This window comes from Vanessa tameamea, chromosome 21 (assembly GCF_037043105.1).
Source record: "Vanessa tameamea isolate UH-Manoa-2023 chromosome 21, ilVanTame1 primary haplotype, whole genome shotgun sequence".
NCBI classification, from domain to species: Eukaryota; Metazoa; Arthropoda; class Insecta; order Lepidoptera; family Nymphalidae; genus Vanessa; species Vanessa tameamea.
The window spans coordinates 4,776,175-4,787,815 of NC_087329.1; the positions used below are offsets into that span (position 1 = coordinate 4,776,175).

Here is an 11,641-nt window from a genome sequence, read left to right on the forward strand (position 1 = left end):
TTTCGATTGGGATTAATAGTTCATGCGAACTCACTCCAAACCATACGCAATAAGAACTAATCAAAGTAATAAGTAATAAGATTAAATCATTGACAATTTACTATTTTGTACTGACTTGACATATTGCTAATAGCAATTAGCCATTTTTACAAACTTTGTATCTAGATTTTTAAAATAATATTTGAAAATTAATAAATAAATTAGGAAAAGTAATAAAATATATTAATGTAAGTCATGAAAAAGTTTATTTAAAATCTTTAATTTCAATCGATCACATGTTAAAGAAAAAAGTCAGATAATTGACAATCTAAAACATAGGATCAATTTTTTTAATTCGTTACATTCATTGTTTTACGGGTTATTCATTCCTTCTTTTCAGCGGTCGATTCAACTTTATCAGTCGATTCAACTTTGGCAGTGTCGCTGGGGAGATCAGTTTTGATTGCCGGAGGCTCTACGGACTCAGTAAAGTTTCCGTTCCGTTTGTATCTGTAGTAGCGAGTTGATGCCGCTTCGGAGTGAGACTGATAGCAGTTTACCAAAGCATCTCCATGGTGATCTGTTAAGAATTATAATAATATTAACAAAACATTAACAGTATCCACATTAATTTAAAAATATAGGTACACTTTATTTTACAATTTAACTATCTATAGACAATAAGAAATCCAACCTTATATGGCTGAGTATATGTAATGACACGTTTTAGGCCAGAAATTTTCTAAAATAAGCATAAAACCAGAATGAGTCGAGTTACCTCCAGGGCAGGTGCAAACGGCGATGTGTCGGCGCGCCATGCACACGGCGCCGGAGCCGCACTGCGTGTTGCCGAGGCACGGGTCCACGCACTGATAGCCCACGCACGCCAGGTGATCGGGGCACTGAGAATCCAGCTCGCATTCACCCTGTACAGTACATTATATTTAAAATACGATCGAGTGGAGATCCGAAGTATCTTGAATGATTTTACCGCTCTCACAACCAAGATTGTGTTTGAGAGAACGTGGGATCGATCGTATTGAGTTCAGTCAAGTATCTAGTATATATATTTATATCTTGCAAGCCCCCGGATTCGCACGGGTGCAGTTTTTTATAAATAAAAAGTCAATGATATAAATATAATTTATAACAAATAGCACTCAGAAATAACATAGTTTTTTACCAGTAAAAAATATCGAATTGGATCGTTACATACAAACAAACAAATTTTACCTCTTTATAATATTAGTATAGATTAACGCTAATATATAAACGGTGCACATTGTATTACAGCAATACTCGTATGGCATTTAAGATCTTAACTATTGCGTTTCTATAATATTTTAAGATTTCTATAAGATTTCCCAATTTTATCACAACAGTCTTGTAATAAATTAGGTAACTAAGAAGCTACATAATGTAAGGAGACACAATCGTTAAGGGTCAAGTGGTTAGACCTCGTCGCATCTCGAGTGCTCTGCGTCTGTGAGTATACCTTTTCACAGGCGGAGAGCGCGTTGCCGATGTACCCGGCGGGACACGTGCACACGGGCCGCTCGGCGCCGGTGCGGTCGTGTCCTGGGGTGCATTTCGCATTGGTGCCGCATGGATTGGGCTCGCAGAGGTCACCTGCGAGGGCCACATTTTGAAATGCCCATGAATAAATAACTTTGATTGCAATATGTCGATTTGTGAAAAAATATATTGTAGTTAAAACTATCAAACATAATTAAACAATCTTACAAGTAACCTATCTATGTAACGTATGTATCTACATAAATACAAAATATCTTTCATATTGTGATATATTTTTTAATATTCCAAAAACTAGACTTTTACGTTAAAATTATTTGTATCGCGACAATACCAAAAATAAAATAAATAGTTTACGTAACTTCCTATTCATATTACATTACTTTTAAATAGCTATTTATGGTATCGGTTAACAGGGTATTACTCATAAGCGTATTACTCACGCGCTTCGAAAGGTCTGCAGAAGGTGAATGGATCTCCGGTCATGGTCTTAGGGCAGGAACAGACGGGCGTCAGTCCGCGCAAGTTACAGTCGGCGTTAACACCGCACGCGTTAGTGCAGGGGTTTATACATGCGTTGTAAACGCAAGCTGGCTTGTAGCTGGGGCATTCGCTGTCAGATGAACATTCGGCTGTGCAGATACGGTAGGGATCGCCGTGGTACCCCTGATATATTAACAAATACAATTATTTGTCTTAATTTTTTTTTACAAAATATGTACATATGTATGCAAACAATACATTTATATTACTGGGAACTGCGTATTGGTGTCAATATAGTATTTTTAAGTATTTAACCTATAAAAATAGTCAATAAAACAAATTCCCATAAAATTCATGACTTAGTGATACTGAAATATTTTCAAGTTTTACATTTAATTGATTTAGTTTCTACTCACTCTGGGACACTTGCAGACAGCCCGGTGCGCGGCGACAGTCTCGCAGTCGGCGTTGACTCCGCAATCCTTACAAGGGCTGACGCACTTGAAGTCGCGACAAGACTGTTGTGTGCCGCAGTCACTGTCGGAGTCGCACTCATGTCTGCAGCCATTTAATGGACTACCCTATAAAGAACGAGGTGTCAATCAATACGAAAAAGATTATTATAATCATCAAAAACAGCGCAATAAAAAAACTTACAAAAGGCAAATCTCTCTACAAAAATTAAAAAAAGAATAGTATTATCTATACCCGGTATCCAGGAAGGCAGGTGCAAATAGCCTGGTTATTGGCAACATGGCACTTGGTGTTTTGTCCGCAGGGAGACGGGTGACATGCTTCTTCTGAAATTGTATTATTGTTAAATGTAAAGTGTGTTGTACTTACATTACAAATATATAACTGCCAAACCATTTGTTTTCTATATTGACGGTAATCTAGAGATCTATGCTAGAGCATTACTGTACTGATACTTAAATTTTTAATAGAAAACTACATTCATAGACTCGCAACTGTTTTATTATTCTATAATCCTTCCTTTAATTTAACAAAACGCTACTAGGCTGCCGTTAAATTTGTATATTACATACTTCATAATTTAAGTATAACAATTACCAGTAATATATTTTTAATTTAATCTACAACATCCACGGGCTCACAGTTGGCCGTGCCTTTTTTTACATTTTATTTTTATAAATTTTGGCGTTATTTTATATTTTTACTGAACATCAGCAGATCTTCGCTGGACTTCGAGCTAGTCGTCTTTTCTGAAACTGCTCGGCCGATGAATCTGCCGATAGCGTCGCTACCATCGTCCGTGTAATAAACACAGGTGTTAGTGTGTCTAGTGATTGCCACAACTGCGTGAGGAACACTTTCGTGTATACGGAGCGTCACATTCTTCGACTGGACTATGATAACGTCGCCGTAGGTCTGTCCCTGAGATTCGTGGATGGTCATGACGCTTGACCCTTCACCTTTTCCGTATCCCTGGTCCATCAGGAGTTTCTTTTCCTCCTGCGTATGGGCCAGATATAGGGTTTTGGTTTGGTCGGATGGTATGTTGGCGTCAGTGAAACTCTCTATTTTGAGAAAGTGGACGATGGAGCTTGCAGAGTAGATGTTACGGTAGACTTCGCTAATGGCGTATGCGACGTCCAGGGGGTTTCGGTGCGTACAGGATAACTCACGGGTGATGTTTGTTGTCAGGCTTGGTCGGCAGTACCTCATTTCGAACAGATTTTCTCTGTCGGTTGATATCTCCGATGAGGACCACCTCGCTAGCTCCGGACAGCTGTGCCGCCATTACTATGGCTCCGAAGTGGTTCATGAGGGCTTCGTCGACCGTAAGACGGTTACATTTTATGCTCTCGTTGAACCCGTTCACTAGCACGGATGCCATAGTTCGTACCCTTGATTTAGCTTTTTCGCCAAATCGGTATACAAGTTGTTCTTTCAGGTCTTTGGCGGCTTCGATTGTGGAGGTGACTACTACTTCTTTGTCCTCATCGAAATTCCTGACAATGTGAGTCGTCTTTCCGCATCCTGGTACCCCGTTTATCCACAATATCTGTGGCAGTTCCCAACCCACGAGAGGTGCGTCGATCCCCGGACATTCTGAGATGGACTTTGCCATCACGAGTATCCTGTCGTCTAGCATTACTCTCGTGCATCTGGCCACTACTACCACTGGGTCTCCTGTTGGTGTGAAGAACCTAGGGAATGCGTCTTTTCGCCCCTCATCTTCAACCAGGCCCACGAATCCTTCTGCAGCGCTGTAAGCAGCCATGTACCGCCCCGACATTTTCCCTTTGATAACTTGGGATGTGTCGTTGTTGTATATGGCCGCCTCGGCTTCTTCAAGCACCACCTCCAGCAGCTTTTCGTTACCGCGTCGGTAGGTCTGCATGATCTTTTTGCAGGTGGCTAAGTGGACCTCACGGGTGGCCGTCACAATAGCCCGGAACTCTAGGAAAGCATTCACTGCATGGTCTCGAGGGTTTGATGCTGGTCTCAGCTTTGATGATATTACTTGACCCTTATCGGCCCTTGTTAGATGGGCGCGTATTGTTTTAGGCTTTCCCGGGTCGTTGACCATCAGGAATTCCCTCATTGACTGCGCCTGTCGGTTTGATGACACCGACGGGCCGGGGTCTGATTGGGGTGAGTGCGACATCTTGTTCTTCGAAAATACCAGATCGCGGATTAAACACGTCACCGCCGTCACTACAGGTCCAGGGCTCGGCCATCTGTCTCGACGGCACTTCGGGGCCTGGGCCGTTCTCTGCGCCGCTATTTTTAGCTGCAATCGCTCAGATCCGCTTAGTTGGGACTCGATGGTGGCCGGCTTTGCAGTGGGGAATGTTGTTGGGACCTCGGGTTTCAGGAAACTCAGGTCTTCCCTCTGTCCTCATATGCGATAACCTCATGTTTTTTCGAGGCTAACAGGCAGCCAAAGCGGACAGCAATGTCACCTGTTTCAAAGCCGACTCTCGTGGCGTCCACGCTTATCGTACTTGGGTTCTCTCCGTGGTCCTCCTCCCCCATCTTCGAGAGCATTGTGCACGCCATTGCAAAGGTGGCTTCCTCTTCCCGTTCGAAGAGTGCGACCACTTTGTTTCGTAGTCGCATCAGTCGACAGGTCAAAGCACCCGGCATTTCCGTTGTTAGCGCGTCGATGGTGGTCCGCTTGATGCTAACTTTGAAAGTACTCCCTTTAATGAGTAAGGCTATTCCAGGAGACACAGTCAAGAGATCTGAGCCCTCCGGGCAACAGAATCCAATGCCCACCCTCTCAGTATCTCACCCATAAAGATAGCACACACCCTTTGATTTTCATGCCCGGTGTACCAGGTTCACCCACGTTTTGCAACAGATCCGTGAACGCGGTGTATTGAGTGGACTGGTTGGACGTGATGGGCTGGTCTCTCTTTACGAGCAATCCCCGTAGAGTATGTGGGAGAGCCTGTAGTTTTTGCCTAAGGGTGTTACCGGTGGCCCGGGTCTGGCTTTGCTGGGAAATCAACATCGGGTTTGTATTTTGAGTTTTGTGTTATGTGCTTTGTGGTGTGGTCTGTGCTGTTGAGAGTATTGTGTTTTGAATTTGTGGTTGTGGGAAGATTAAAGATGGTGCAGCGGATGAACTATGATGAACTATTTCTTTTTGCAGCTACTTGGGTGGATTTTCTGGCGAATGCGAATGAAGATGCGTTCTTGTATCCTCTTTCTCCATGATGGTTTGGAGAGAAGGTTTGAATCTGGCTTTCCAGTTCCTGTCTTCCTAGGCCGAATCTTGGGCATTCTAGGATTATGTGAAGAATTGTTTCCTCGCATTCGGGGTCACAGACGCAAGAAGGGCTATCTTTGATTTTAAATCGGTGGAGGTACGCCGCGAACCCCCCATGGCCGGTCAGAATTTGAGTGTCGTTTGGTGTTAGTACCGATGTTCTTACCAATATGAAAAACACATGAAATCTTTATAAAATAATAGTTTTATAATCTGGATAAAGTTCATAAAGCAGAAATATTCTGATTATTACTCTAAATTCTATTTACCAGGATCAGCAATGCGGCATGCAGTGAAGGGGTTTCCGGTATATCCGGCGGGACAAGAGCATACTGGAACGTGTTGACGGACCTGAAAAACCAAGCTGTAAGAATACACTGAACCCATAAACAAAAATTACCAAAAACTCTTGATTTCCGTCATATTTATCATACTTTTTTAAACGAATTCAATGAGAAAGGTAAATTGACTTTCTCATTGAATTCTTCTTCCTTCCTCCTGTAATTTTTAATCTGATCCCGAAGGAAATCGACTAAGTTAAATATCGGGTGATATTTAACTTAGTCGATTTAATGGATTTTGATATAAAATCTTTCATTAGATTCATGTTAATTGTATTTCGCTATTATGTGGTATATATCGATTTGGTAAGAAAAATGTTTCAAGCGGATGTCACAATAATTATAGAAAATCTAATTATATAAAACCTATCGAGTAAGGTAACGAAATGTATTTAATAGAACTTTCTTAAAATGAGCTCTTGTAAGCAGTAGGTATTGTTATTTATAGATTATTAAAAAAAATGGATTATTCAATTCATATCGACAATCGGCCTCATGAGATACAACGATTCAACGATGGCAGAATTAACACATTTGCGGGGAAACTGAAATAATTGATATAAAAAAAAAACAACTACTAGGTACCTACAAAACTGAAAACAGACATTCGCATTGTATAGTTTTTTCCTCACTTAATCAGTTTATCTTAATACATAATTTATGATTCAAGATCACTTCAACTGCAGTGTCATTGTTTCTTTTTGCACATTTCATAAACGATTCAACAATTTCTTACACAAGCTTTATATTCGTGATTTAGATTAACAAACTAATTTATTCTGGAGATTAATAATCGCTCTTACCTCACAATTGGCGTGGACTCCACAAGCTCCTTCACATGGGTTGATACAATGTTGGTTGACACAAGATTGATGTCCACGGCACTCGCTGTTGTCTGTAGACAGTATAGAATTAAATAAAAATTATAGCACGAATACAAATAATTCGAAGAATTGTATATAAGATCTGTTGTCTATTTCCAACATGAAATTTAAGTTTTTTTCATTATATCTTATTAAAGTATATATCATTATTTCTATTTACATATAGGTTTTCTTACCAACGCATTCGATTTTCACACACTGGGACAGCGGATCTCCGGAGTAACCTGGCAGGCACGCGCATACAGGCCTCACGCTACCGTGAGTGCAGTGCGCTCCTACTCCGCAAGTACTCGGACCACACTTGACGAGCTCGTCTGAGATGGACCTTCCATGCTCATACAAGTTGCGTCCGTAGTAACCATGTGGGTTGTAATTGTAATAACGTTGGGCTAAAAAAAATAATTATGTTTTAATTTAATGTTGATCATCGCGCTAATTGTTAATTATACATGTATCAAGCAATTAGTAATGATGTCAATATCCAGGAGGAAAGGCCGAAACTTCGGCCTTTCATTACGAAAACTAACTAACTGCGTTGGAGATATTGGATGCATGCAGGATGATTGACAGGGCACATTAAATGTGTGCGCATAACACAAGTGCACTCTCCGGTCCTTCATTGTCAATGCCATGGAAAGGCGCTCCAGAACTAAAGACCAAGCAATGATTTCTTAGGTTAATCCGATATTTATTTATTAACCGACCCCGAAGTTGATCATCAGGATCTCAGAAACTAGACTCGGGATTCGAACATCGCAACTTAAAACCTGCAGCCGTACAACTAACCACTAAACCAACGAGGCAGCTAAAATCCGTTCCAACCAATATTAAGCAACGCAACCTGTTTGCATAATCACATTACATTATGAAATCGTGAAGCCTCAGTGTTACCTTGGGATAACCGTATAAGGGTGTAAACGAGTTATCACCCACACAGGACCTTTTGTCCTTGTCCGCGCAACGGACCTCGGAAGTTTAATGTAACAATACGTGGCCGATTGATTAACGAAGACACAAATATGTAAATATTATTGTTCATTAGGATCGTGGGTGAGATGTATGATCAATCACAAAAAATAGTCGAGCTCTTATTTCATCTGCGTTTATTTTTAAGACTTATTTCAGTGTATATACACCTAATTTTTGCATACAAAGTCTACCTACCTGTAACAAATTATCATAAAAAATATATATAGTACATTCTCTTTAATACTGTATGATACTCAAGTTTTTTTTTTTTATTGTATAGATTATAATGGACAACGGCTGAATAAATAGAATAATTAAAATACTAAATATAGCAGTCTCGGACAAGTAAGGTGTTCTAGTCAAGCTTGCATAAAATATGAGTACTACGGACACAAAGACATATTGCATTAATAATGATGTATTATTTATTAAATAATACATGTGGGTCGATACAGCGTGGTTGTTTGCTAACGTGTGTTTTGCAAAAGCAACACATGTTATGAAGATAACGACATCACTAGCCCAAATAATATGTTATTTAATCGAAGTAATCAATAGTAATCGACTTATACGTTTTGTGCATAACGTTAATTTTTAGAAAAGTTAGTTAAGATATTTGAACGTGATATTTAGAAATTGTTTATTTTAAAAAGAACTGCAGTACGGTAGACTGGTTACGGTTGTGACAGTCGCAATATTAGGGAAACCATAAGGAATACGGGGGAGGTGTAAACACATAAGTTACAATATGTATTTATTTATAGTCTATTCCAACAACAAGAGGACAAAAGCCAAATAAACAACATTTGACATCGAGTTGACCCGATATCTTTGGTCGAGAAGTTCAATAATCTATGATATGAATTATGGATTTGCAAAAAAAATGCTTTTTGAACGTCTATGAAGCTGTTATCCAGCCTTTGGAAGTAGAATTAAAGTGAATATAAGTACATAGTTAAGTATAATAACGTATTAATATTATTCGAGAGCTGTTAATGGTGTACAATATAGCTGACCTATTAGCAAATCGCATGGAATACGTAAACCTGAGGCTTGATTATATTCATTTCTTCTTCGATTAGAATAGACTATAGATATTCATATAAATAGGTTTGTACTTACCATCAACACTGTGGCCGAATGCCAACAGCGCCAGAGACGCTAAACACATAAGTTTCCCCTCCATCTAAAACAAAAGGTAATTGTAAATAATAAGAAATACTAAAAGAGTATACACTGCAAAGCAAATCTAAATTTGAATACGTTTTTAAAGTTTGACTTTTTTATATCACACGCAGAAATTACTATAACGCTAATTTTTTTTCTATAATATTGTAAGTGCTGTTATCCCCGCAGTGCTTAAGAATACGTACGTAACTACTACATCTATTGTTTAGTTAGATGTACTTATTTAATTAATTCTTATAGAGAAAAACTTCTTAAGATTTAGTTTAAGCAACTATATCCATGAGAACAATGGTTGGCTAACCCATAGCTATACAAATATTTAAAAAAGGTGCGTCAATATTAGAATAATGAATACCATTATACTATTCAAAATAATGTCAAAAATTTAATATTAATGGTAACAATAATGATACCTATGGACTAAGTAAAATTCTATATTCGGTGATATAGAAAATTAATTATTATCATTATTATAGGTATGTTCGAATTCACTAATGAATAATTAAACAACTATCCTATACTAGATTATATATAGAGGATAAAAAATCCCTAAGTGTCTCTCATTTTATATAAATTTATTTAGATCGTTTTTTTTTTGTTAACGCAATATGCAACTTTATTTTATTAAGTTTTGTTTTCAAAAAATCAATAAAACAATAATCGTACATAAAAAGTATGATCATAGGTAATTTCAAAATCAAACATTATTTTATCGTTAAAACATTTTATACTATTTATTACTTAATCGATATTAAAAACCAAATCCAAAAGTCCTTATTTATGATTTCAGGAAACTTTTAAATCTCTTAAGTGATAAGCATAAAAAGACATGGGTACACATCACTTCATTATAAATACTTAACCAAATTTGACGCACTTGAAACACTTACTAAAATAATATTACAAAAATTGATTACAATCAACAAATAGCGACTTACACTTGTCCGTCGGTGTGTGTCGCAAAGAGGAAAACGTGCCTTCATCTCTTAGACAGTGTCCTTATACCAGCTGGCCGCGCCTACGCATCGCGAATTCGACTGACTAACTGCCGCCAAAATATGCATTTTAAAATATCATTTCATATCCGTCAATAATTAATTATTCACAGTTCCTTATATTGTTAAATAAATAGCTTTCAATAAAATGATGATCTAATTGTTATTTTTTATTTTATGTATTAAATGTTTTGATGTTTAGTTAAAAAGGAGCGAGCGTATTGTTTCTCCATATCCACTTAACGAGACAACATATACATGAACACATAAACAAGGTTAACTTCACACAATTCCGGGTAGAAGTGAATGAAGCAATAGCTTACGGAATTTTATATGGTTATGAATTAAATTTAATATATATAAGATTATAAACAGATATAATATAGAATAATTAAGTACACCTTAAAGTCTATTAAGTAAAGTCAGCGTTGAAATTTGAAATGAAATTATTTCTGGGTTAATTTGAGATTATTTGAGATAGACAATATAAAGGAAGGGTTGGTAATAACTTAGAAAAAAAAACAATGCAGTACAGTGTGCAGTACAGTAAAATTTGCAAATCTGTAATCACGGTACTGAAATATGTAGTCGAAACAGATGTTTTAATTATTACTTTCAATTATATATAGGTATATAATAATGATAAATTTATAAAGTTATATGGAGCCTAATAAATAATTTGCCAAAGGTTACTTGGTAAGTACCACCCACTGATAAAATATTGTACCGCCAAATTGTAATACTCAGCCTTGTTGTGTTCCGGTATGAAGGGTGAGTGAGTTGATGTAACTACAGGCACAAAGGATATAAGAGCGCATTGACGATATACAGATTGGTTGATATTCCTTGACGATGACCACTTATTATCAGGTTAACCATTTGCCTTAAAAAATATTTATTATTTTTAAATAAAGAAAAAAATTACATTTATTTATAATAGCAATAACATGCTCTTCTAGTTTGATAATAAACATTTCATCAATATCGAAATCAAAATATACTTTTTCAGGCTTTTGCAAGCACTCTTAAATCGTCGTTTTACAGTAAAACTACCGCAGGTTAGAAATGTGGATTCAACTGAGAATACCCGGCCAGAAAATCAGTTATTGCTCTTTTTCAATATTTGAAACACGAAAATTTTATTTATACAATTCGATCTTTTGTCATCGATTCGATTCGATATATAAGTAAGGATAGGTGAAAAGTTCATGTGACCAGAACCAGGGATGTTATGAATATGACATTTTCGATAGGGATATGTGAATAATACTTTACCGGTTTCAGATACGGTTACGGATACAAAATTATTTCGGATTATTCGATTGGTTCGGATATTTTCGGGTACAAATATTAGTTTATTTAGAAATTGTAAAAGAAAAAATTACAAGATATTAAACTGACTTTATTTTTATACTTTTATTTAGTATTTGGTATTATCACAGAAATAAAAACGAATAACTTTAAAATACAATTTACTACTCTCTTTAAATAGAACACTATGCAAGAACAAAATTATAATAAATATAT

The 11,641-nt window shown here is 37.2% G+C and overlaps 1 protein-coding gene across 1 annotated transcript; it reads right to left on the minus strand.

The window, feature by feature from the left end:
* Window positions 1-231: 231 nt before the first annotated feature.
* LOC113404625 (neurogenic locus notch homolog protein 3) lies at window positions 232-10,360 on the minus strand. The gene is made up of 11 exons (XM_026645558.2): window positions 10,058-10,360; window positions 9,054-9,117; window positions 7,139-7,351; window positions 6,882-6,973; window positions 6,007-6,088; window positions 2,704-2,795; window positions 2,412-2,576; window positions 1,956-2,178; window positions 1,475-1,608; window positions 758-905; window positions 232-559 (listed from the first exon to the last, which is right to left on the minus strand). Exons 1-11 carry the CDS (start codon window positions 10,100-10,102, stop codon window positions 363-365), a joined length of 1,455 nt encoding a protein of 484 aa, XP_026501343.2. The 5' UTR covers window positions 10,103-10,360; the 3' UTR covers window positions 232-362.
* Between the last annotated feature and the right edge of the window lie 1,281 nt (window positions 10,361-11,641).